This window comes from Propithecus coquereli, unplaced genomic scaffold (assembly GCF_000956105.1).
Source record: "Propithecus coquereli isolate 6110/MARCELLA unplaced genomic scaffold, Pcoq_1.0 Scaffold27, whole genome shotgun sequence".
Taxonomy (NCBI): domain Eukaryota; kingdom Metazoa; phylum Chordata; class Mammalia; order Primates; family Indriidae; genus Propithecus; species Propithecus coquereli.
The window spans coordinates 15,085,493-15,113,207 of NW_012148285.1; the positions used below are offsets into that span (position 1 = coordinate 15,085,493).

General features: G+C 40.5%; 1 protein-coding gene across 1 annotated transcript; it reads left to right on the forward strand.

The window, feature by feature from the left end:
* Positions 1-27,583, forward strand: PDXDC1 (pyridoxal-dependent decarboxylase domain containing 1). The gene is made up of 19 exons (XM_012647723.1): positions 1-148; positions 1,601-1,790; positions 3,710-3,778; positions 4,620-4,698; positions 7,039-7,123; positions 8,029-8,077; positions 8,232-8,333; positions 9,200-9,325; positions 11,935-11,985; positions 16,131-16,194; positions 18,395-18,489; positions 19,482-19,587; positions 21,320-21,491; positions 22,518-22,636; positions 22,913-23,034; positions 24,014-24,106; positions 24,184-24,280; positions 25,213-25,317; positions 25,827-27,583. Exons 1-19 carry the CDS (start codon positions 30-32, stop codon positions 26,057-26,059), a joined length of 2,076 nt encoding a protein of 691 aa, XP_012503177.1. The 5' UTR covers positions 1-29; the 3' UTR covers positions 26,060-27,583.
* Positions 27,584-27,715: the final 132 nt, after the last annotated feature.

Genomic DNA, 27,715 nt, shown 5'->3' on the forward strand with positions numbered 1-27,715 from the left:
GAATCCAGAATATTGGAGAACAAGGTCACATGGCTTTGTTGGGGCATAGTCTGGGAGCTTATATTTCAACTCTGGACAAAGAGAAGCTGAGGAAACTTACAACTAGGATACTTTCAGATACTACCTTATGGCTATGCAGAATTTTCAGGTAAAGACATGATGAGTTTTTAGTTTCCAGTGAAGACATTTATGAGTTGGGTATAGACTGTTAGAGAGCTTTTTCTGGAACTATACTACTTCAGTTCAGATTTGCTGCCTCTTAACCTCTGCCGGCCTCAGTTTCACCAGCTGTTAAATAGGGAGAGCATTATAACTATTTCATGGACTTGTGAGGATTAAATGAGCTAATCCAGTAAATTAATTAACTGGATTAATATATATAAAGAGAGAGAGTATAAGCACCTATGTGTGTGATAGTGTCAACAGTTATTTATTTTAGGGTTTCTAATTGGGACATGTTAATAGAAAATAGAGCAATGATCCGAATTCAAATTTCAAGACCCCCCACGGATACAAAAGTCCACAGATCCTCAAGTCCCTTATATAAGATGGCATAGTATTTGCATATAAGTTATGAACATCTTCCCATATACTTAAAATCATCTCTAGATTACATATACTACCTAATACAGTGTAAATACTGTGTAATAGTTGTTACTGTATCATTTAAGGAATAATGATGAGGAAAGTATGTACATGTTCAGTACAGACAACCATCCTTTTTTCCTGAATATTTTCTATTCATGGTTTGTTGAATCCATGGATGCGGAACCCACAGATTTGGAGGGCCGACTATACTTTTAAAATATTAATTTGTTCTTTAGTAGAAAGGAACCTCTGTCTTAAGGGAAATGAGTATATGTTATAAAATTGAAATTTGCTTTATACTGTGATAATGTTGGCATAATTAAGGAATTACAACAGATTAAGGATTCAGTAGGAGACACAGGATCCATGTTACTGTGTTTATGCTATTCCTTTAATGGAAAAGGAATGTTTGCCTATCACTGAAACATTTAACTTGAGACCCTCACTTTCAGATGTTGGGAAAGAGCTTGGCCTAGCAAGAGTGTAAGGTTGCTTAACTTTATTAAAGGAGAAATTTTTCGTTGTTCTAGTAAAAATCTAATATCTGTAATTGAAATTGTCCCTCCTAGGTGATTGAAAAGAATAAAAAGCCCCAGACAGATTATAGTAAAAGCAAAAGTTAGCCTGATTGGTGTTCTTGGCAGTTTTATTTACGTTGGATGTTTTAGGGCTGTTAATCTGCTAATAACTACGCCCTCGTTATCCAGTGCTGGCCTTAGTCAGAACCATGATCTTCAGGCTTTTTGTATCTGTGGGACTCCTAGTCTCTACTTGTTTGCGTAGTTTCTGTTTTTTATGGAGTTGGGTATGGATGAAGGGTCATTGTCTCCTTTATAACGACCAACTGTAATGAGTTGTCAGTCATCTAAGCTGAGGATTTTTCACATTCCTCTCTGCTGGATCTAGATGACAGTTTCTAGCTTGAGAAAAGAACTGCCTTCATAAGATTGGCTTATAAAATCAGAATTAACCAGAAATAAGAGCATATTAATAGAAGGGTGTCTCTTAACAGGTATGAAAATGGCTGTGCTTATTTCCATGAAGAAGAAAGAGAAGGACTTGCAAAGATCTGTAGGCTTGCCATTCATTCTCGTTATGAAGACTTTGTAGTGGATGGATTCGATGTGTTATATAACAAAAAACCTGTGATATATCTTAGTGCTGCTGCTAGACCTGGCCTGGGCCAATACCTTTGTAATCAGGTAATGTGATGTAAGGTGGATATTTTAAAGAAACAATGTTTTGTCCTGAAACTTTTAAAGTGTATAGACCCCTTTCTCTAGCTGCTGTTCTTTTTGAGTGGAAAAAAAAAAAAAGATGGTCTTCATATACGCTTGTTTTGTCATTATATAAAAATATATATTAATAAATTTAGACATATCAGTCCATCATATATGTCTAAATTTATTAATATATGATAGATATATTTTTAATTGCCTGAAAGCAACCATAGTCAACATTTTACTTTATTTCTTTCCAGACTTTGATCAAAGGATGTGTGTGTGTGTGTTTACGTGGTTATGTCTGGCTTTTTTTACTCACTGTCATAACAGGAGTTTTAACAATTTTTCAAAGCAAAGTTTGTTTTTAATGTCTTCATAATATTTCTTCCAGTGAGCGTATAGTAATTTAATTAACTTTCCCTTTTGGACAACTAGAATGTTTCTATTCTTTTGCTGTCTATGACCATTTTTAGGTAATGCTCTTTGTGTAGTGCTGTTGTGAACATCCTTGTGCATAACTCTTTTTCTATATTTAGGGTCGTATTCCTCAGATGGATTTTCAGAGTCAGTCTAAAATTGTAAGATTAAAGAGCATTACCATTTTTAAAGTCATGGTGCATGTATCCCAACTGGGGAGACTACCTTGAGACAAGAAATTGTTAACCCTTTTGGCCAAGAATGTTTTAAGACAAAACACGTAGGATTGGAGGGTTCTTCTGTAAGATATAGGAGTCCTTGAGGGGATATGTAGAGGAAACTCAAGGTCTTAAGTTGATTCTGATCTGTGATCACTGGAGGCAGGAAATTAAAGTCCTCTTCTTGAGGGTATTCAAAATGAGTTTTATAATATTCCTACAGAAACATTAAACAAATTACTTATTGAATACCTACTGCAACTAAAGCTCTTATGAACCAAAGGCTGTCTTGGGACAATAATCCAATCTTCAGAAGATGCAGGAGTGTTTTCTATTAAGTGAGAAAGGCTGGAGACAGAGCAGTATATATAAGATGGTCATGTTCATGTTTTAAAAGTGTGTACATACTTGAACATTTTTTATACCTAGAAAAATATATAAATATAGTTATACCTAGAAAATGTCTGTAAAGTTATATATTAAACTGTTAACAGTGGTGGACTGGTGACTTTTGGGGGGTTGGGAGGGAATTTTCACTTCCAATAGCTGTATTTTTTTGATGATTTGTTTTACTTGGGTATCACATTCGTAATTTTTAAAAAATCCTTTAAGGAGGAAAATGTGTGAATAAAGTGCTCATTAAATTTTTAGTGTTTAAATTCTATCAAGTCTTAGTTATACAGAACAATATGCTACAACCGTTTGATTACTAACACTATAAACTCAAGAGTTTAGAAGCTAAATATGAAGAATATGAAATTAATTTGACAGTAACTCCATCCATAACACTGACTTCACTTCTCTTAAGAAATGTATATCTGCTAATCCATATTTATTACTTTTTAGTGGTGAGTGGACCCATAAATAAGATATTGTTCTTTGAGTGCCTTTAGCTGGTGTTATTTACCAGTAATGCTTGGAGGAAGAATCCTAAATTACTCCCGAGAAATGCTCAGGGCCGAGTTGTTTCTCTGTTTAGAAAAGTGTTTTTGTCTTTTGGTATATTTTAGAATATACCAAAAATAGTTACTTGATTCATTTAGAAAATTTTACATCGTATCCTCTTATAAAGCACTTGGAAATTCGCCCTTTTTTTGGCTTGACTTTCTAAATGTGCTTTAACATCTATTTATAATATTTAGAGTTCCTAAGGAGAGAGATTTTTTTTAACAGAATGATTGTGTCTTGTCTTAGAGCCACAATCTTTCACAAAGTGAATGGTGCAGAGAACTTTTTTATACAGTTGCATGTTTCTTCTTGTAGCTTGGCTTGCCCTTCCCCTGCTTGTGTCGTGTGCCCTGTAACACTATGTTTGGATCCCAGCATCAGATGGTGAGTTCTTTGGGTTTGTAAAATAATATAGAATTATGTTTTGAAACTGTGTTCCTTTCCAATGAAGTGCTGTGTGCAGGCCTGCTGGTGATTATTATTAGCTTATTCATTTACTGTTTAGGTCTTTCCATTGTGTAATACATGCTTCTTTGTGAATGCCCATGAAGGCTGGTTGGTACATAGGTCAGGAGCACCTGGCTCTTAAGGAATCTTGTAATCACTATATTACCTGCTTTAAGTAGAAACATGGCGGCCCAATTAAGCACCAGAAATTCCTTCTAAAGCTCGTACTTTAAGTAGTTATCACTGTTGCCTATATTTATGAATGGGCAGATTTTGAAAATGAGGTTGTTTGTTGTAATTATGGAATTAGTTCATCTTATTTTTAGACATACAAGTGATAAACCGCTCCATACTGAATCCAAAAGGAAAAAGAAGAGAGGCGATAGATTTTAGAGCTCTGCATTTCTTTTTTTCAAGGTAGTTTCATTTTCTAGTTCAGGTACATCAATGAGTAGTGGTAGAAATATATTCTTGGCTGTTTTAAGGGGGCATTTAGGGAACATTTTCTTTATTAAATGTTTAAAACTAGAGAAATGTTCTCACATATATAGAGTTTTTACCTTTAATCTCATTTAACCAGTTTTTCTAGTCTTCAAGGAAAACTATTTGATTTTCATATCTATGATTAGAGAAAACAGAAAAATTGTCAAGAATGGAGAATTGATTCAAGTGATTAATTTTGAGAGTCATCTGCTTCTTTTTTGGAAGTTGTAATTTTTCACTGTATAGCAATTATATTGGTTGCCTCATTTTTTTATGGTTTGTATTTTGGTCCTAGGATGTTGCCTTCCTGGAGAAACTGATTAAAGATGACATAGAACGAGGAAGACTGCCCCTGTTGCTTGTCGCAAATGCTGGTAGGCGTCATGAACCTGAATCTTCCATTTTGCATATATAAGAGGGAGGCTAAGTACTTAGCCTAAAAAAGGCCAGTTCTTGAGAAATGTTTGTGTGCCACATGTTTAAGATAGTTTGTATCCACATTGTGATGGAAACTATAATGGTAAAGTTAGCTCATTAGATTTTCTTTAATTGTTGATTTGTTTTGGAAGTTATTTTGCATATATGTGTACTCTTTTTCATTTAGATTGCACTTCCTTTATCCTTTCTAAACTGAATTTTAAAATGTCACACTTAAGCTGGGCACAGTGGTGCATGACGATAGTCCCAGCTACTTGGGAGGCTGAGGCAGGAGGATCGCTTGAGTCCAGGAGTTAGAGGTTGCAGTGAGCTGTGATCACACCACTGCACTCTAATCCAGGCAACAGACTGAGACCCTAGCTCGAAAAAAAGAAAATACAATGCCAAATGCTGGTGAGGTTGCAGAGCACCTGCAGCTCTCATATGTTGCTGGTAGGATGCAAAATGTTACAGCCACTCTGGAAAAGTTTGGCAGTTCCTCAAAGGGCTAAACCCGAAATTACCAGATTCCCTATCAGTCCCACTTCTGGGTATTTATCAAGGAGAACCGAAAATGTATCTCCACACAGACTGTGTGCTAATGTTCATAACTGAAACAACCCAATGTTCTTCACTTGGTGAACAGATAAATTGTGGTATATCCATCCAGTGGAATACTAAGCAGTAAATGGAAAGTACTACTGATACATCAACGTGGATGAATTTCAAAAGCATGCTAAGTATAAAAAGCCAGACACAAAAAGTTGCATAATGTATGATTCTATTGATATGAAATTCCAGAAAAGACAAACTGCAGTAACAGAAACAGATCAGGATTGTCTGGGGCCAGTGAGGAATGAGAAGAGTGACTGCAGTGGGGTGAGAACGTTTTGGGGTGATAGAAATATTGTATATATTGATTGTGTCAGTGGTTACACACTGTATGCATTTGTCAAAACTCATTGAACTATACACTTAAATGAGTGAATTTTATTGCATGCAAATTATACTACAGTAAAGCTGTTTGTTTAAAACAACAAAAAACAAAAAAAAGGAAAACCACTTAAATATCCACTTTATTACCAGCAGGAAAACCTCCACTTCCTGCCTGACTTGTTTAAAAAGAAACACAGATCCACCCACATTCAATCATTTGTTAGACTGAAGGGGCTGCAGTTTGCATGTGACTGAGTGACTTACTAGTGTGACTAAATTGCAGGCGCCAGAAGACACATCTCAAGGTTAGTCAGCAGACATTGCCAAGAAATACGAAAAGGGAATCTGAACATGGTCCAATCACTAAAACATAGCGCTTTGCTTTTGTTTTGATGGACGGGTTATGTGGCAAAACCTATGCATTGGTGTTTGATCTTGTTTCAGATAAACTAAATGTGTCAGTTAAGGGTTGTTTTGTTTTGTTTTTTTAATTTAAGATAGACTTACATGTGAGGGGGAAAAGTTTTTGCCCTTTTCCGGGCATAGACCTCACAAAAGAACCACTTTCTTTAGTTTGTGTTTGTTGAGGCAGTTGATGAAGGTTTGAAATCTTACTAGTTGGCATGCTGCTAACTGGAAATTTAGGATGGTTGGGAGAGTGCATGACTCCACGTTTTACTTAAGCTCTGTCTGAAAAGGGATCTGCCCAGCAAAATTTGTAGTGCAATCAAATTACCAAGGGCGTGGCTTAAAGTGTTTAATATATTTAAACTGGCTTCAGAATGCATGTTCAAAGAACCTGGGTGAGAAAAACCCAAATTCGTCTGTGTATTTTTTATAAAGGACACATCTAAATCAATATCACCCAGGAAGTGACAATGAAAGAGTAGAAAAGGATATCTTGGGCAAATGCTGACCAAAATGAAAGTACCATAGCAATATAGGTATTGGATAAAATAGACTTCATATGACGAAAGACATAATTTACTAAAAGAAATAACAGTTATGAATGCTTGTGAACATAACTTTGCAATGTATAAAGGAAAACTAAGAAAAAATTGATATAACATATGTATAAATTGACAAACCGACAATCATGGTGGGAGACTTGAATGTTTTTCTCATCAATCAACAGATCGAGTAGATAGAAAATAAGTTTGTAAAAGATTTCAGTAACAATTACATACATATAATGGAGAATACACATTTTTCAAAACTTGTACAAAGAAAATCTCAATAAAATAGGGATATAAGAAGTCACTTCCCTCCTAGGGGTATAATGTGTATAAAAGCTCTCATGCTGTAAAGACTCAGAAAATGTTTGTTCCTTTTAGTATCCTTGTTTATTTGTTTTATCCTAGGAACTATAGCAGTAGGACACACAGACAAGATTGGGCGATTGAAAGAACTCTGTGAGCAGTACGGCATATGGCTTCACGTGGAGGGGTAAGTAGATTGGTGAGGTTGGTTGGCTCTGTGTTGGGCCTGCACATAGTCCTGATGAAGAGTGGACATCTAGGTTCTTACTTAGTAGAGACATTAATCACTAAGGGCTCTTTTGGCTGCATGTAACAAAGTAACCCAAATTAGCCTAAGCAAAAGGAGATTTTATTGGCTCACATAACTAAAAAGACTAGTGTTAGGGACTGGCTTTAGGCACAATGTTAACCAGGATTCAATGTCTTCCTCTCTGTCCCCTCCCCTAATCACAATCATTTGACTTGATTTCCTTTGTATCAGCTCAGACTGTGGACAGACTTTCATGTTATGGTGCAAAGTAGTTGCACAAACTCCAGCCTTCTTTCCAGCTTTGTGTTCAGTGGGTCAGAAGTCCCAACCAGGAATCTCATATTGAACCAATCACTGTGGCCAGGAAAAAGTAATCCTCTGATAGTTTAGGTTGTTTGCCAACCTCTGGAGCAGTTGGTGGTTGATAGAGGGGTTTGGGATGGTTTCCCAGAAGGCTGTTAGAGTGCTGTTAAGAGGAGAGAGGATGCAGGGTGGTCAGTACAGCCCATACCCACCATGTCATACAAGGCAGTTGTCTTTTATTTTATCCCTAAGAAAAACATGATGACTAGAAAAGAGGAGCTGTGGAAGGTAGAGAATAATACTGCCGTTATGTATTGGCATAAGTAGGGGATGTCCCCTGAAACATTTTGATTTGAATGCATTTTCAAGATGTTCCTGAAATTGGTATAAACCGTATCTTCTGTTGCTGTTATAAAAATTAACACAGCTGAAAGACACTTAAATGTCAACTTGGCAACAGCACAGACTTTTTTAAGTACGTACTTAGTGAATAAGCCACATTAAATAATTAGTTCTTAGATTGGTGTTTTTTCTTCCAGTGTGAATCTGGCAACATTGGCTCTAGGTTATGTCTCCTCATCAGTGCTGGTATGTTGTTGATTTACTAAATATTGGTGTTTTAAAGAAGGAATTTAAAACCACTCAATCCCTGATGGCTTTTCACGGTTTTTATGAATGGAGGAGGGTGTTGGGTTTTGTGTATTCTCGTAACTTAACAAAGAGTTGTTCTTTTTTCTGGTAGGCTGCAACTAAATGTGACAGCATGACGATGACTCCTGGCCCGTGGCTGGGTTTGCCAGCTGTCCCTGCAGTGACGCTCTATAAACACGATGATCCCGCCTTGGTGAGCTTACTCTCACTGGAGAGGGAGTGGGAGTGGTTCATACTCGTTATTGGCTTAGGGGCAGAATACAGAAAAACAAAGGAAAAAGTGAAAAATATCCTTAATTCCACTTATATTACATTTAAAAAAAATTTTAACGTAAGTGAAACCATACCGTATGTATTTTTCTATTTACCCCATACTTCCCTATGTGTATAAAGAATTTTTATGATATTTTATGATTGCATAATGTCTGTCATTACTTAATTAGTCTTCATTTGTGAACTTTTAGGATGTCTTCAAATTTTTGTTACTGAAATAATGAGGCAATGAACATCTCTTTCTACATTTCAAGTTGTTTCTTTAGAATAGATTCCCAGAAGTGGAATTACTGAATGGGAGCATTTTAAGGCTCCTGGTCCATGTTGTCCAATAGGTTGTAACATATTTTTTAAAAAATAATAGTTGTGGTTTTTGATGCTGTATCAGTGATAGGCATGTGCAAAATAAGATTTAAGTGATTATTGCTAAAATAGTTGGTGTCTTGCTCAGTTGATAATGACCAGGTATTCGAGGATGCTCAGAGCAACCTTGGAAGGGGGTACCTTTTGAATGTCTAGGAGCTCTGGCTCTGGGATGTGAATCCGTCTGGATTCTCATCCTGGCTTTGCCACTCCTTAGCCATGAACCCTTAGACAAAGCAAGGTCTCTGAGCTAACTTACTTAGAATACTTACTTCATAGAGTTGTTGGAAGATCAAATAGATGAATGCAAGCCAGGTGTTTAGCATAGCATCTATCATATACTAAGTGTATAGTAAATCTTAGCTAGTTAGTTCTGTTGTGAGATTTCAGTGTCTTTAATAAACCCATATTTGGCTTTTTTAGACTTTAGTTGCTGGTCTTACATCAAATAAACCAACAGACAAACTCCGTGCCCTGCCACTGTGGTTGTCGTTACAATACTTGGGACTTGATGGGATTGTGGAGAGAATAAAGCATGCCTGTCAACTGGTGAGTAGAAACCCGAAATTGAAATGAGTCACAAAGACTCCTTGGCAAAAGCAGAGACAGAAAAATAATTTCATTTATGTATCTTCCTTCCAGAACCTCATTGTCTGGGTTGACCATCTCATAAGCAAGCAGACCAATTGCACATGTATCTTTCTTGCTCAGAGTTCTGGGAGAGACTGCCGGGGTTGTCTCAGCACTTGTGTCCAGAACAAATCAGATTAAAAGGAGTATCAATGTCAGCATGGAATAAGAAATTACAAGATGTCTTCCTAAGGAGTGGAGAAGGATGCAGAAAGTTGTGGGGATTGCTCTTCCCCTTTGTTCCCCATGACTGACTGACTTTCCAGGGTTAGGGAGTAGGAAGGTTAAAGGTTGGTTATGGAGAGCATGGATATTTTTAACACCAGCTGGCTTAGGTTCCCAAATTGCAGGGCTCTGGGAACAATTCTCATCCTCTTTCTATTTCAGGTGTTCTAATTGTGAAAAATATGTAATTATGCTGTAGTTTAGTGTCTTAATCCATTCGGGCTGCCATAACATAACACCTTAGACTGGGTAGTTTATAAACAACAGAAATTTATTCCTTACAGTACTGGAGACTGAGAAGTCAAAGATCAAGGTGCCAGCAGATTTGATGTCTAGCGAGGGCCCGTTCCTTAAGGCAGCCACTTCCACATGTCCTCACATGGCCGAAGGGGTGAACACACTCCCTTTAGCCTCTTCTATACAGGCATGGATCCCATTCATGAGGGCTCTATCTTCTTACTGTAATCACCTCCTATAGGCCCTACCTCTTAATACCTGGGGATTAGGTTTCAACATGTGAAATTTCGGAGGACACAAACGTTCAGACAAGAGTATTTGGAAAGCAAAAAAAAAGTCATTTATGCAATGTGAGAGCTGAGCCCTGCCTGGGCTCAGAAGCATGTCACCTCTCAACACTTCCATTCTCTAATCTATGAAATAGGGATAATATAACAAAAGACTGTGGTGAGGACTTGATGAGTTAATCCACATATAGTTCTTACAGTAGTACCTGATAATATAGTAAGCTAATCATACAGGTTTAAATCTTTGTCTTAAATATATTATTGGGGAATTGGTTCTTCATCAAGGATCATTTTTATATTTAAGAAAAATTAGTATTTTCATATTGCTCTAGTAGTAGTCTTTGGTTCATAGTATGTTAGGATGGTTCATTTTTATGTTAAAAAATAATTTTGAGGTTTATACTCATGCTTACAAAAGCACCATATTTTTAGGAGTGTTCTCATTGTACTATTAACTCACATCTTATGGTTTGGTTCTTAGGAAAGAGAAGCCTTTATTGCTGTAGTAACTTAGTCAATTTAGGGAAGGTTTAGGCACTCAAGGGAGAATTTTTCAATTCCCCTTGGCCTATGGCGTGCAGAAAAATAATGTTGACATTAATTACCAAACCCTTGAGGTCACCACAGCTCTGGCATCTTCCTTCAAATAAAAACTGTAGCTGATCTCAAATACTCTTGAGGATTTGAATGATATCCTACTGCTGACTCACCCATGTTAAATGCAGATGTTAAGCTGCATGGAAATTTGGCAGATGTGGTTATCTGTGTACATTCATACCTTGTAGTTCATACTAGACCACAGATTCCCTGAGAGTAGAATTAGTGTTCTCCTTTTCCTCCTCGTCCTTGTCATCGTTGTCGTCGTCATCATCATCATCATCATCTTGGGTAGCAGTTATGGAGCATTTACTCTGTGCCAGGCACCACGAGGTACTTTATATACGTCATCTCATTTGATCCCCACAACTTCACTAGAATGTAAGTTCCACTGATAACATATAGTGAGTGAGTTTTCATGAGGGGTTTTCCACTGTCCAATACTCAGTGAATATCATTTGAATTAATGTATCCCAACCCCATGAGTTAGATACTATTATTATCCCTCTATCAGTGATGAGGGAATTGGGATTGAGACATTAATACAGTGGTGTTGATGGCGTTGATAATGACGGTAGCCATCACTCGCATAAGGCACACTGTGTTCTAGACACTGCTTCTAAGCACTTACTGTGTATCAACTCATTTAATCTTCACAACAACCTTGTAAGAGAGATACTGTCATCTCTATTTTATAGTTGAGGGAACTGAAGCACAGGGAGGTTAAATAACTTGTCCAGGGTCATAGGTAGTAAGTGGCAGATAACTTATCCATGGTCCTGCAGGTGACAAGCGGCAGAGCCATGCTTTTACCCATCTCTTGAGCACGCTGTGTTCTCAAGAGACTTATCATTGGTCTCCCCCGATATTTGATACTGTGACTTGTACACATTTGCACTCAGTAGTTTTTGAATGACTGACTTATATTGCTAATATGATGGATTCACATATGTCTCATTACAAACAGCTTTTCCTGAATCACTACGTGTAACTTTTAACTGAAAGATTAGGAAATATTTGCAGATTTTGAAATGCAAAAATTGGCAGCCAAACTTAGAAATCACCAAGTTGCAGGTGACTTTGTCTACCTGAGATCTTTGTTTGCAGACCTGCAAAGACCCTCATGAAAGCCACTTACATCAGTCTAATGAAATCATATAAGCTGTTCTTTGTCATTTTCAGAGTCAACGGTTGCAGGAAAGTTTGAAGAAGGTGAACCACATCAAACTCTTGGTATAGTATATAATTTCATCTATTTTTAAAATAAATAACTTTTTTTAAACTTCATTAACTTAGAATGATTTTCTCGAGATTTGATACATTTCAGTGGAATTTTGGCAGTTCCAGTAAAAAACAAAACCCCCCCAAAACCATACATTCTTTGGAAGAGAATCATGTGTGTCTTTATGACCTAATTATACGGTTAGCCTGAAGCCAAGAAATTTGTGCCATACCCCGTTTAAATTCCTACAGCGCTTTTCATATAAATCTATTTATTCTGTTAAAATTTAGGATTGCACAAAGATCTTATAAACACCATTAATTTCACCTGCCCAAGGACTTTAGAACACCCATCTTCCTGAAATGGAAAATCATTTTGTATCTCAGAATGCTTTGGGCTACTCTTTCTGAAATCTTCTGACACCAGAGTTTTCATTTGCATAAAGTGGGAGGAGAAGGAGAAAAGATACAAGCCTTGCTTGTATCTTCTGGTATCTTCCTAAAATGAATCTGTCATAGATTGCTCCCCAGGGATAATAATTAGATAAGGAAATGAGGATTTAGCAGAGCTAACAACCAAGAATGAGTATCAGTTCAGATTTGAATGTTTTCATGTTTTGCTTTCTTATATTTTAGAATTTCAGGCAATTTATTGATCAAATTCTGATTTAAATAGGTTCACTGAGTGTTTCTTTGACAATTCTGCAGGGTACAGTTAAGTTTAAAACTCATTTTTGAGACTGGGTGTGGTGGCTCACACTTGTAATACCAGCACTTAGGGAGGCCTAGGTGGGAGGATTGCTTGGGCCCAGGAGTTCAGGACCAACCTGGACAACATAATGAGACCCCATGTCTACAAAAAATTTAACAAATTAGCTGGGCATGGTGGCATGGGCCTATATAGTCCCAGCTGCTCAGGAGGTTGAGGCAGGAGGATCGCTTGACCCCAGGAGTTTGAGGCTGCAGTGAGCTGTGACCACTGCACTCCAACCTGAGCAACAGAGCAAGACACTGTCTCTAAAAAAAACATTAAAATTAAAAAGATTTTTTAAAAAACTAAGTTCTGAGTTTATTTGAGGTTTAACACATTGCCACACTAGAAAAAAATTTTTTTCCTTGGGGCCACGGTATTTTATTATAAAAATAGAATAAAAACTTTGAAAACAAAACAATCCTTTCTAATTTAATGAAAAATTTGTTATTTTTTATTGTTTTCTGTGTGTGAGTTATATGCAACTTGGAAAATAAATTCTCGCAGTTCCTAGGGTGAAGAGACATGTGAGTTTCATATGCTTCACAAGGCTCTGGGCTCAAAACTAGCGTGAGTTAAATACAACTCACATGGCAGTTAATGTGTTAAGTTAGTACAGTTTATTTCTGTTTTAGAACACGGTTTGGTTTAAGGGAGGTAGCTACTCTGCATTGCTTTCTGAGATGGAACCTGGGGCCATTTGACCCAAGTTCTAGCTGGGGGAACCTTGGACAAGGAGGTAGGCCATTGGGGAAGCAGAAGGAGGAATGTAAGTCAGGAGCTTGGGTTCTACTCTCAGAGATGCCACAGGGTGGCCCTGTGACATTGAGTCACTTTCATAACTTCCTGAGCTCATAAGCTCAGCTGTCAAATGAAAGTTATGTTGGTTGGAACCCCCTGATTTCAAACAAAGAGACCCAAATTATGGACTAGATTGAGCAGGCTGTTGAGAATCAGGGCAGTGCTGGGCCTGGATGCTTTTCCTGTGCCTGCCTTGCTGAGCCCCCTACTTGACTGTTCCTAACCTCCTCGATACTCCTTCGTTTTCAAATGGCGGATATCCGATGGCCTTAGTTAATCACCAGTTGTTTTGGAGCTTCTTTGTAAGGCCACACATGGTCCACGCATAAACCCTGCTCTGTCCCTTCCAATGGCTGCTTGTTGCATTAGAGGATACAGTAACTGGCAGATACCAGGAGGCATTGTGGCCTGTCATCATCATCACCACTGCAGCTGCTGCTTGTGAAATGCTTACTAGATACCATACCACACATGGTACTAAATACCTTACATGCATTATTTTGTTTAACCCTCACAACAGTCTCCTTTGTACATGCTATTCCCCCGGCCTAGAAATACTGTGCTCCGACCCCAGTTCTGATGGCTGATTTCTTTCAGATCTTAGTTCAAATCTCACCTTTCCTGACCAAGCGAACTTCCCACTACCATCCATCATTTTCTATCCCCTGGGTTTTTTCCTTCTTCATTGCACTTGTTACTATCTGAAGTCATATTTGTTGACGCTTTCGCCTACAGAAGCTTCATAAAAGTTTTATGCAGACTCATTACTGTCCCTCACATGGGACTTAAACCCTAAGACCGAGCCAGGTGTAGTGACTCATGTCATAGTCCTGGCACTGTCAGAGGCAGAGGTGGGAGGATTGAGGTCAGGAGTTCAAGACTAGACCCCCATCTCTACATAAACTAGAAAACCTGGCTGGGTGTGGTGGTGATTGCCTGTAGTCCCAGCTACTTACGAAGCTGAGGCAGGAGGATTGAGTGAGCCCAAGGAGTTTGAGGTTGCAGTGAGCTATAATGATGCCACTGTACTCTAGCCTGGGCAATAGATTGAGAAACTGTCTCAAAAAAATACCTAAGACCCAAGCCATGAAAGCCAAGTGCCAGGTGCTAGACATGCAGCTCAGCTTACAGTTGTCTTTCTCTTTCCTCTTCTTTCTGGATTCATCCTTTTTCTGTGAGCCTAGCAATGCTTTAACCTTTTTTTGGTCATATTTGGTTATATTTATAATATAGCATTTTGAGGATTTAAATTGATACCTTTGGTATTAGCTCAGTCTACCATGTTGCTAGAACCAGAAGTAGATGTATATAGCCCTGTGTTGTATTTCTTATGCACACAGACATTTGGGACCACTGAGGTCAAAAAAAGAAAGAAGAGATGATCATAATATACACAGAAGTTTTGGCCCTCAAATCATTCTACCTTCTCCTAACTGAGGATGGGGAAGTGGGTGGATTATTTTGTCATGTTTTTTGTTCCTACTTGCTTAATAGGCTTACTCCATTCTATTTAAATATTAAGCCCTGTGCCTTTGCAAGTATTAATAGTTTTGTTTATGTGAAAGTCAAAGGAGATGATAGATGTGAAAGCATTTAGCACAGGAACTGGCTAAATAAATAATTGGCAGATTTGAATACAAATCCTGCTTGATTTGAATCACATCCACACAGTCCTTTGAAAAATTACCAGAAAAGATCTTAGGCCAACTAATTCCTGTCTTTCCAAGAGCATTTCCTGTTGTGGCCCTGCTAATGAGTCACCATGCCGGTAGCCTTGAAATGTAAGTTTTGTGTCTAGAGTTAGAGTGCTGGAGTGGTTGAATGCTTAGAGATCTTCTCCTCCAATGCCGCCCACACCCCAGAAAATACCACAGAGCCTGCTGAGGACATCGCTGCTCCTGTGCACCCTGACCCAGGCTGGAGCTGAGGGCTGAGTGTACATTTGTTCTGTGGGTGCGTCAGTGTAGTGCTGGGTTTCCCTAATGCAGTGCACGTTTTCATCTGCCGTGAAACCTGTTGATGTCATCTGATGTCTTTCATGAATAATAAGTACTGAATATAAATACTAAATATAAGTACATATATTTAGAAAATAAATAGATACAGTTCTAGACTGTGGTTATCTACATTGCCTGCAGGACTTACTGTTTCAAAAGTTTTACAAGGTGAGAAGAAAGTATTTGTTACCTTTTTCCTCCCTGTAAGTATAAAAAGTTCTAGTAAATCCTGCAGAATTTCTGGGATTCTTGAAAGCATTGGCTCTCTCAACACTGATTCTAGTCCTACTTTCTCCTTAACTTTTCTGAGCTTTAATGTTAGATCTGTGTTTATCCATTATTATTAAAATTACTATTTTAATGTACTAATGTCAAATATCTTACAAATTACAGTGTACTCTCAGGGCTGATTCATAATTTCTAGAAATTTTACTAAACCCTTGGTTTTTGATTTTTGTTTCTCTAGCAACTGAAATTAACCTTTGAATTTTTTAATGTGTTATTTACAAAATAGAGCATCTCTAGCCTATTTTTCAAACTCACCATTTCATTTTGTAGATGTGTGGAATTTAATATTACTTAGTAATACTAGACTTCCATTTTTGCAGGTGGAAGATGAACTTAGTTCTCCAGTAGTGGTGTTCAGATTTTTCCAGGAATTAACAGGTTCAGGTAGGTGATTTTTAAAAGAGGATTATTTTCATATCTGTGGTTAAGGGCTTTGAATTTGGTACCATTTCAAGTTAGATAGTCCAAAATATTTTTATTGCTAAAATTATCAGTCATCATTTCAGAAAAATTTAACAGTATTTACAAGAACTTCAGTCCTGAATGTTTTAGCATTTTGCTGAGAGTTTGCTGTGATTAAACCAGCGGGTCCCAAATGCCAGTCCCTGGGCCAGTGCTGGAGTGGCTGAGAAAGAGTCGTTTGGAGATACAGATTTTTAGGCCCTGTTTACCACATATTTTGATTCAGTAGGTTGGACCCCCCAGGAATCTCCATATTTTTTTTTTACTATTCTCACTATATGGTTTTTATTGAGGTTTAATTATGTAAGATAAAATGCAGAGGTTTTAGATGTACAGTTCTGAGTGTTATGACGAATTTACTCCCCCAGGTAACTCCCACCATAATTAAGACAGGAAACATTTCCATCACCCCGATAAATTTGTGCCTCTATTGTCTACCTCTTGTGGTCTCCTGAATAGGAATCGTTACACGTGGCCTTTTAGGGCTCGTGTCTCTCCCTGCTTTGTAGAAGTGAACAGCCAAAAACGTGAGGACCGAAGCGTGGAGAACCAACCTGGGATTCCACAATAGGATAGAGGGAGTAAATGTTAGGGTCTTGGCAGCAGCCAAAGTGGACTATTCTGTGGCCAAAGAAGACATCTGTAGGGACCCTCATGGTGGGGTACAAGCCGAGTTGGTACGAGGGTGCCTGGAGCCCCACGTAAATGAGGGCTGCAGGGTAGGCAGCGGTCGCGGATCTGGGTTGTATTTCCGTACTTCTCTGGCTGGGACTGGCCTTGATTCCACCTTCAGGTGTCTGTGGCTGTTCAGCTCCTTGTTTTTGCTGAACATTCTTGCATTTTGTCTTCTTCAGTTTTGCTCTATGGTTCTTGAACCAAACCTGCAGTACTGTTGGATGTATGTCGATTTTTGAGGCCATCTCTGAAGGCTGGGGTTTGGATATGGGTTCTCATTGAACAAGACGTTCAAAGCTTTCAGTTGCTTCTCAGTGAACATGGTTTGTTTTCTGTGTGGATGCATCTGGCGCGTGCCTTGAGGAAGCTCCTCCGATCCTGACATCTTCTGAGCAGATCCGGTGGCCAGGAATCTCCATTTTTAAAAAATGTCCCAGGTGCCACCAGCCCAGTCCAAGGACCATTGTTTTTCACCTGGGTGGCCATGGGCCCCTTTCAGCTGGTCTCTGTCATGCATTCTCCACCTCCACATGGAGGGCAGATCACACTGTGGCACTTCCCTGCCCCAACCCCTGGGCATCTTACTGTGTTCAGCTGAATGAAATCCAGGCTCTTTACCATGCCCCAAGAGCCTGCGTGCTCTGCCCTAGCTTCCGCTCTGACTTCCTCTCAGGTTATTTTCCCTGTTGTTCATTGTGCGTCAGTCATACCAGTGTCCTCGTTCCTAGAATGCTGCTCTGTCCTAGTGCAGGACCTGGCTGCTTGCTGTTCCCCCTCACTCCTCACACGTTTCCCCTCACTCTTCTGATGGCTGACTCCTCCTTAACGTTTAGGTCTCCACTCAGTGTCCACCTTTCTCAGAGAGCCTTCCCTGTCCATCCTGTCTGAAGTGACTCCATCATACTGTATCAGAGCTCCCACCTTCTCGCATGGCACTAACAACAACATACAATGATTTTCTTTCTTTTTTATGGTCTGTTTCCTCAACTAGAATGGAAGCTCTGAGATTACAAAAACCTAGTCTGCCCTAAATCCCAATGTCAAGCACAGGGCCTGGCATGAGTAGGCACCTAAACCATTTTGATGAGTGAAGAATAATTCTCGTGCAGGCCAATCTTGGGTGCTCTTCAGCACTCTCATGACCTTGCACGGTGCTTGGTAGACTAGTTAACTTGCAATGTTTGCTTTGATTTCCTCTTGAAATTCCTTGAAAGAAAACCTTTTTTTAATGAAATTAAGAATTCTGTTTGCGTGAATATATTCAAGTGTTACATAGTTCATGAGAAAAAAAGTGGAACTTTAAACCTTCTATCAGATGTACATTTGGTTTCTGTAATACATGAGACTGTTCCCTTGGGTTAATATTGGGATTAGTGAAATGGGATTGGAGGGGTGTTTGTTTTGGTTAGGCGAGTTTCTGGGAGTGACTCCCCCTTCTGTGTTTTAGCGTCAGACCCGGTATTTAAAGCTGTCCTGGCCCCCAACATGGCACCTTCAACAGTCGGCCGGGAGAGACACTCCTGTGACGTGTTGAATCGCTGGGTAAGAATGGAAGTTGTCTCCTTTTTCTTTTATATCTGGAGCATCACCGACTGCCCTGACGGTGGGGGTAACACATGGTCATGTGTGGGAAACCAGCCCCAGGAGGGAGCCTCCTTGAAGTGCTGGGCTTGTTTTCTGGGGTTCTGTTACAAATTGGATCAGTGCTTGACCTACTGTGTCACCTCTGGCAAGTCCTTTTAGCATCGTTTCCTCATGCGACCATTTCCTTGCTGCCTTATAAGGCTGTGAAACAACATGCCAAGTGTGGACTGCAGCGTAGCCACTCTGGAGCTGTGGGGAGTGTGTGCAGCACTCTCAGGAGGTGCACAGGCCACAGTCCGCCGAGTACCTTTGGCAAGCTGGCAGCGTGCGTCAAGCCCTTATGCTTCGGCAGCTCTTTTGACACTGAAAAAGTGCCTCTAGGATTTTAGTGTAAAGAATGTTCCAAACCGTGAAAGGATGTTCACCACAGCAATGTCAGTCCCAGCACAACACTGGACATGCCCAACAGAGGTGCTTGGGGCATGAGTTACAGTGCAGCCATGCAGTGGAGTTCAAAACGGCCATTATAAACCATGAAGCCGAATGTTAAAGGCAGAAAGAAGTGGTTACCATAAATTAAGTGGGAAAATGCAGGTTACTGAACAGTGTAGAATATCATGTTTTATGATGACAAAAAATACACTCACTCCACTCAGAGAAAAGACCGGGGGGAGTACACCAAATGTCAGCAGTGGGTGTTTCTGAGTGGTGTGTTGTGGGTAATTATTTTCTTCTTTTGCTTTACATATATTTCCTAGATTTTTCTACAATGCACTTTTATTTAAGAAAAATATAAAGTTTACTGTTTTTAAAAAGAAGTTGCTATAAGTATTCAAAGACAATCAAAAGAGGAGCCTCTTTGGTCTGAGGCTGAGTGGGTGAGGGCAGGTCTCAGAGACGTTTGATGCCCTCGTTGCAGGAGTATATTCACTCTGTCCTTTTCCCTGCAGCTGGGAGAACAGTTGAAACAGCTGGTGCCTGCGAGTGGCCTCACTGTCATGGATCTGGAAGTTGAGGGCACATGTGTGCGCTTCAGCCCTTTGATGACAGCAGCAGGTAGCTAGTCCCAGCAGATTTCCCTCACTTTCGTTCTGGGGAGAAACAATTACGTGTGTGTTAAAGTCCAGGCTGTTGGGCTCATTAGCGTTCCCTTGTAATGTCCTATTCTCTTATAGTTACCAGCATCTCCAAAAAGAGGGGCTTTTTCTTTTCTTTGGGGCTAAATGTAGCTAGACTAGTATTCCAGTATAACTTCTCAGAATTAGACTGAGACTTCTGAAGTCACTTCAATTCCTGTATTTTGATGTTTTAGGATCCTTGGTTTTCTAGTCCAATGGTTCTCACTCCTAACTGCACAGTAGAGTCACCTGTGGAGCTTTAAAACTACCAACAGCTGCCCCAACTACAGAGACGCTGATTTCCTTGATCTGGAACAGAGCCTGGACATCTGTGTTTTTAAAAGGTCCCCTGGTGATTCTAATAGGCCAGTAAAGGTTGAGAACCACTGTTTTAGATATTTGAGAAAGCAATGAGGCTGAAAAGTATGTGGATTCATGACAGAAAGTCCTAAGTACATCTCCCCTCTCAGCCACCTCATACCTGTGGGACCCTGAGTAAGTTTTTTGATCTCCAGACCTGTTCCCCACTACCCCATGGTAGTGATGTGCAGACTGAAATGTGATCAAGTACATGAAATGCCTTGGCATATCATAGTAGGCACTTAAAAATAATCTGAAAAAAGAGATATTAAAAATTTGGTCATGCTTTTTTGCAAAATTATTTCAACATTTTGAGACAATGTTTGTGGTTTTTCATGAGCTGTTCTCAATATTTTGGGGAAGATGTTTTCTCAAAGACATCAAAGTAAGAAAGTGCAGGCATTTTCTTAGCCATCGTGAAGACTGCTGGTGGCCTCACCCGCAGCCCTAGAGGCTTAGTCTTTGAAACTGGAAAAGCAGGCTGATGACGCCTGGGAAGTGAGGGAGTAGTACTGTCGCCAAGCTGTTGGAGCCCTGAGACTTCTCAAGCACTGACCTTGAAATGACTTGGTGCTGTCACCATCTTCCTGCCCTTCCCATGTAGGGGCACAAATCACCAAAATACTTGTCTTTCTCTCTGTTGTAATCATGTAAAAGAGAGAATCTGTGGTTGCTTTTTTGTTTTTAATCTGTAGTATGATGTTTATAACCTGCTTGAAGCAGGCTTTCTGCGAGAAGTCTGATTTGTACATTGGAGTGTTTCATTGTATATCAAATAGTTTATGAAAGAAAAAACTATACCTGGAACAGCGGCTGTGTTAATTTTTAACACCCGATTCTTCCATATCTGGGTCGAGTGGCTTTTAAAAGTCCAGGCTGGGCGCAGTGACTCAGGCCTGTAATCCTAGCACTCTGGGAGGCTAGGGTGGGAGGATCACTTGAGGTCAGGAGTTCAAGACCAGCCTGAACAAGAGCAAGACCCCGTCTCCACTAAAAATAGAAAAAATTAGCCAGGCATAGTGATGCATGCCTGTAGTCTGAGCTACTTGGGAGGCTGAGGCAAGAGGATCACTTGGGCCGAGGAGTTTTGAGGTTGCTGTGAGCTAGGCTGACACCACAGCACTCTAGCCCGGGCAACAGAGCAAGACTCTCTCTCAAAAAAAGTAAATAAAAAATAAAAATATGAAAAAAAAAGTCCTCAGCTCCAGCTAATTTGATATACCTGGAGCTTTTGCCCTTCCCAGTAGTGGAAGTGTCCTCTTGTTAGCCATCCTGTAAGTGTTTCTCTAACATTCTACGAACCTCTTCAGTTTTAGGAACCCGAGGAGAGGATGTGGATCAGCTTGTAGCCTGCATACAAAGCAAGCTGCCAGTCCTGAGCTGTACGCTGCAGCTACGAGAAGAGTTCAAGCAGGAAGTGGAAGGAACGGCAGGTCTCTTATATGTTGACGACCCTAACTGGCCTGGAATAGGGGTTGTCAGGTAAAGTTTCAGCTCGCCAATTGCCGTTAGAGACTTTGCTGCATAAAGAACGTGGGTGGGTCATTTTGTGAACTAGCTTAGAAATCCAGAATGAATATGTGTAGTCAAAATGTACTTGTCTAATGAAAATTCAACTGGATTTTCCGGGCATTTACAGAAGCACAGTGCAGACAGGTGACTTGGCCTCCAGTGCACTCAGTGAGGTCAGAGTTGCTGTATGTTGTCTTTATGAGCCAGTTCTCAAGTACCTAGGAGAAGATATAGATGGGCATATTTAAAAGACAAATGGTTACTCTCCAGGGTATATAGACCATTACAAATCAGTAAGGGAAAAAACTCCAATTCCCCAAAAAGAGAAAATTCTAGTCCTCTCTAGTTCAGTGCGTGCTGTCCTGTGGCTGCTTTCCAGCTCCTTTAAAGATGAGGCAAGTATCTTTTTATTACTACTGATGAGACTTCAAGACCTTGCCTCTCTCATTTTCACAGACCTAAGACTTAGGCTTTCCTGTGACATTCTTAAAAGTTTTTGGTCTCCGGACACTATCAGTAGCTCTTTTACCCATTTGTCTCATTCCACAGTCTTGATAATCTCTGTGCTTTATACTCCTGTAATTCTGTGTCTAAGAGATGTTTGATCTTTTATTTATTTATTTATTTATTTATTTATTTTTGCGACAGAGTCTCACTGTGTTGCCCGGGCTAGAGTGCGGTGGCGTCAGCCTAGCTCACAGCAACCTCAAACTCCTGGGCTCAAGCGATCCTCCTGCCTCAGCCTCCCGAGTAGCTGGGACTACAGGCATGCCACCATGCCCGGCTAATTTTTTCTATGTATTTTTAGTTGTCCGATTAATTTCTTTCCATTTTTAGTAGAAACGGGGTCTCGCTCTTGCTCAGGCTGGTCTCGAACTCCTGAGCTCAAACAATCCGCCCGCCTCGGCCTCCCGGAGAGGATTACAGGTGTGAGCCACCGCGCCCAGCCAGTTTGATCTTTTAGATTGAAATGATGTTGTTCGATCTTGTTTATAGGTATGAACATGCTAATGATGATAAGACCAGTTTGAAATCAGATCCTGAAGGGGAAAAAATCCATGCTGGACTCCTGAAAAAGTTAAATGAACTGGAATCTGACCTTACATTTAAAATGGGTAATTATTTTTATAAAGCAACTGTGACCTTTGGAAGGACATTTTCTACCTGTCTTCAAGGAAAATGAGTTTGATATCTTTAGAGGAAACTGGTTTAGTTCTAGGTGGAAGATGTGGTTCTTCCTACAGCCTTTCAGGGGCCTTTTCCCTGTCCTTATTAGAGTCTCTGAAAAGGACACTCCTTTCTGCGTGGACACGCTATCGTACAGGAGAGTGGGCCTGTGTCTCACGACAGAGCACTTGGAAACCAAGTTTGTCTATTGTTTCTTCCTACAGGCCCCGAATATAAAAGTATGAAGAGCTGTCTTTACATTGGCATGACGAGCGACGACACAGACATTTCTGAGCTCGTGGAGACCATTGTAGTCACAGCCCGGGAAATTGAGGAAAACTCAAGGGTCTGTAAGAGTATTCAGTGTTTCGATCCTTTTCTGGGTTTTGTCCCAACTAGCAGTGGTCACAAAGAAAAGACACCCTTAGGGATGTCCATTCATTCATTCTTTCCCAAAAAGTTTATAAATGTTTCCTGTGAACTAGGCATTGAGCCAGGCATCAGGAATGCCAGGTAGGTTTGACACAGCCCTACCCCAGCGAGCTCACAAGCCAGTGTGGGGAAGATACACGTAAAGAGAAATGTAAATGCTGTGGAATACAGGTCTGGTAGCTGAGCATTCAGCAAGACACATTCACCTCTGCCTGCCAGGGTCAGGGGAGACTTATTGGAGCTGGGTCCTGAGGGTGATTGAGATGGTGTTTCTGATTACAGGACTTCCCGCCAGTAATAAATAGACCTGCTGCTTTCTATTGGTCAGTTGGCAGGAAGCATAGGCTCCACGGCTTAAAGAGTGTTCTCCAAAGCAGACAATTAATTCCCTAGAAATCACTCAAAAGGAGAGAAAAGGGACCATAGCAAGACTGGTCTGAGAGAAGACAGACATACGTGTCGTGTCATGTGATTCACTTTTGGCAGAATGGGGAAGAAAAGGAAGTTTGGAATGAGGCAGAGGAGCCAGCTTTATTCGTTCTTGGGTGGGCTGCTTAAGGTTTCTCCCAAACCTGCCTGTATTCTGATTCTGTCTTCATGAATGTTGAGCAGCATGTTTGTTTTGTATGGATATGACATTGAGGTTAAAGTAGTTACTTCTCCTCTGTTGCCTGGCAAATGAGGCTGGTCCCCAAGATATGTCTGCTCAGGCCTCCGTGAGCATTTTATCCTCTTCTGTTTGATTTTCTATTGTATTTTTACACTGGCGTTTAAATGCAGGGTTCCATTTACTGACAGACTTTTGAAGAATGTCCCCAGTGCTGTGTTACTAGTTCTTCTAGGCCCTGGGCAAGAAGCTTAGACAGGTAATATCTTTCCCGGTCCTAACACAGCTTCTGGAAAACATGACCGAAGTTGTTCGGAAAGGAATTCAGGAGGCTCAGGTCGAGCTGCAGAAGGCAAATGAGGAACGACTCCTGGAAGAGGTGAGGCTACTGATGGGACTTCCTGGCTGGGAGTGGGACTCAGCAAGATGCTCCTGAGCAATGGTTATGTTTTGCAGGGAGTGTTACGGCAGATACCCGTAGTGGGCTCTGTGCTGAATTGGTTTTCTCCCGTACAAGCTTTGCAGAAGGGAAGAACTTTTAACTTAACAGCAGGTATGACTAACTGGCTTCCACCAAATCTCATTTACCTTGGGAGTTTTGACCAAATGCTCTCAGGTCCCAGCACAGTTCATGCCGAGAAGCCCTTTAGAGTTCCAGCTCCTTATCGCTGGCACTGTGCCAGGAATCCAAGGCGATGAGGTCTGTCCCTGCTGCTGTCATCCTCCTCCCACCCTGACAGCTGAAACAGTACGAAAGCAGATACCCATTCCCTACCCCAAGCACACTCCTCTTCCTTGAATCCAGTGAATTCAGCTGTTCAGACTCTCAAGGTAGTGTGTCTTGGACATTTTAGTTCAAGGTTAATGTTCCTTGCAGTCCTCATTACTATTTTCCCCCAGCAAAGGGCTGCTTTTGAAAGGGGAAATTCAAAGATTGTAGTATGTAGCACTGGATCATTTTATTTTAAACCAGGCAACCAGCAAGTATTATCAGTCACTGGAGTCTGGGGAAGATATTAGTGATTCCTCCTTTCCTGTTCTACCAAGGAAGTTATTTCCTAAACCCGAGGTTTCTGCCTTTGTTCCTTCCCCAGGAAGTGATGACTACGTTGTCATGAAAGCAGAAGATAATCTGATTTTTAATCTGCCAAGCCTCAGCTTTTAGTAAAGAGGCATCGTTTCTTGTTGCTGAAGTACATTTCCCAGTTGGGCCTGGTGCCCCAGGCACGCTTGTGCCACGCTGCTGGCTCAGTGTTCTCAGTACTCAGGAGACTCAACAGGGCTGGGCCTTGAGAGCCAGCTGCAAGGCGGCTTTCTGTGGTTCTCGGCATGTTTCAGAAGTGCCCAAGTCTCCACCAGTCTGTGGCAAGCGGGATGGCCGGAAGAAGCTTGTTGGGGAACAAGGCTGTGTGAGAGCAGGTGGCATCTCCCAGGGCAGCCTGTGCCAGGAGCTTCTGCCCACCCCTCTCCTTTTTTTTCCTGTAGGCTCTCTGGAGTCCACAGAACCCATCTACGTCTACAAAGCACAGGGTGCGGGAGTAACACCACCTCCAACCCCCTCAGGCATTCGCACGAAACAGAGACTTCCAGGTACATCTTCATGATTGAGTTCATTAACACCAAAGAAAACCGGTAGTATTTCTCTTAGGAAAATCGCCCTTTGCATCACGTAAGAGCTTCCCCCCGTTTGCTGTTACTTGCATTCCTTTGTTTTCTGGGTTCTTTAACTCAAAGACCTATTTCTCTTAAGACCCAGCTCTTACTGTCTATTTACATAACCGTTTCAGTAGCCTGGGATTTAACCTTGAAGCATTATCTTGGTTAGCACTCCAAGGGGCTTGAGAGATGGCATTATTTTAACCATGGTGTTTATTCTCCTGAGGATTTCCTAAGGTTGCCTGGGAAGTTCCCAGTCTGGGAAGCATGTTGGTGTCATGATAGCAGCTTTCAGCTCTCTCCTTATCTCCTAAACTGCCTCGGAACCAGCAATTCCAGGGATTTCTGCTAAAGCAGTTATTGTTAAATAAAGCAGTTGCTTGCCACAGAAAGCCTTTGGCACAGAGGTGTCAAGCTTGCAGCGCTATCTGCTCTTCCCCTAGGCCAGAAGCCTTTTAAAAGGTCCCTGAGAGGTTCAGATGCTTTGAGTGAGACGAGCTCAGTCAGTCACATCGAAGACTTAGAAAAGGTGGAGCACCTGTCCAGTGGGCCGGAGCACATCACCCTAGAGGCCAGCAGCCCTGAGGGACACCCAGGGGCTCCCACCCCCCAGAAGGCGGACCAGCGCCCAGAAGATGACTGCCCACAGGTAGAAGAACCGGAGAGCTTAAGATAAAACTCAGTGTCTGGTTTGAGACTGTACTGAATGTTGTTTCAGGGAAGATGAAGTTGTACTGAGAATGTGAACTGTGCCACACACTAATACACTATCAATTAATGCTGTTTGTGCTTAACTGGGATTTTTGCACAAATTTGCGCCTGAAAGCCAGGCTTTCTAGGAGGGCAATCATTTTGGTCTAATTTTATGTGTATATAGAACAACCAGTACCTATTGTTTCCGTCCTACTCAGCTGTAGTGATACCATTTTTCCTCCAAGTTGCCATAAACACTTTTTATTCACAAAGAACACTTAGAATTTCAAGTGCCTGCCACTTGAAACACTTGCTCTTATCTTTCTAAACATACACATAATGAGTTATTGGGTTGCACATAATAACCTTTTGGTAAAACAGCTTTCCTTAGAGCTCTCTGGGTTCTCTGCTGTACTTTGGCGGGGCGAGCCAGCCGGCCGGCGCTCTTTGCCATCTGTTTCAGTTGGTCTTTAGTATGATCAAGTTGCAATACACGGCTGGACTGTTTGGCTTAAAGGAGAATGGGTTTCCACTGGATTGTAAATAAGAGTGGCAGAAGCGCTCTCCTGCTACCCCAGCTGCTGCTCTTCCTGGAGACTTAAGTAAGGACTGTGTCCACTTGAGCTGTGGCAGGGTTTCTCTCTGGGACTGTCCTCTGCCACAAATCCATTTCTCCCTTTATATACTCTTTGGAAACAAATTTAAGGAATCCTCTATTAAGAGTAACTGTAAAGTCTCTTCCTGACCATATAGATGTATATTTTTAAATACTGGCTTTTAAATTGGCAGATAAGTACAGATTGCTTATTTCTGTGTTTAGTATCTGAAAACCTGATAGATGCTACCCGTAAGAGCCTATTATTAAATATGCTGTGTAGCACCTACTTAGGTTTAAGTTCTAAAATGTACCTTTGACCTGTCCCACGTCGAATGAAGCCTCTGTAGCTTCTACTCCACTAGCAGCTCACCCCTTGGGCCCAGCTTAGAAAAGAACCAGAAGAGTAATTGTTCTCAGGCTGACCAAGCCAGACTACTTGCTGAAATTATTGTAAACTCTTAATTACTGCCCGTTTCTACTTGTCCAAAGTACTGCATCACTTCGTTTATCCTAATGTCCCCTGTGCCTTTTTAGTCCAACAAAGTCAAGCTATGGGAGATCTTAAAATGGTGGGGAATTTATACTGAGTTTGTGGAACTATAGTATTGGAAGCCTTAGTTATACCATGTTAAGCCTATAATTACTTTCTGATTTGATGTGATTTTTGGCATTTGGCACTTGTCAAAATGCAATTTTCCTTTTTTAAAGATGATTAAACAAAGTCTTCCCTGTTTATTTGGTGCAATGAAGTATAACATAAAATGGGGGAGGGGTAAATTATCACCTTTAACAAGATTAATTTTTAAATGTTTTTATATATTTGGAATTGTTAAATTGGTTTTGCTGAAACATTTCACCCTTGAAATACTATTTGAATGTTGGTTTCAATAAAGGTTCTTGAAATTGTTACCAGTGAATTCAGTTTATAAATCTTACTATTGGGCATGGTGATTTCCTTTTATAATAGATAATAACTTTAGAAAAATGAAAGGTTTCTGAAAATATGTGCATAATAACCACAATTTGGGCATTTTAATGACC

Coding starts and splice junctions, on each gene's coding strand:
- PDXDC1 (XM_012647723.1), top strand. CDS start 30: ATGGCTTTGTTGGGGCATAGTCTGGGAGCTTATATTTCAACTCTGGAC. Junction 3,779..4,619: donor TTGGATCCCAGCATCAGATG/GTGAGTTCTTTG, acceptor TTTTGGTCCTAG/GATGTTGCCTTCCTGGAGAA. Junction 8,078..8,231: donor ATGTCTCCTCATCAGTGCTG/GTATGTTGTTGA, acceptor TTTTTCTGGTAG/GCTGCAACTAAATGTGACAG.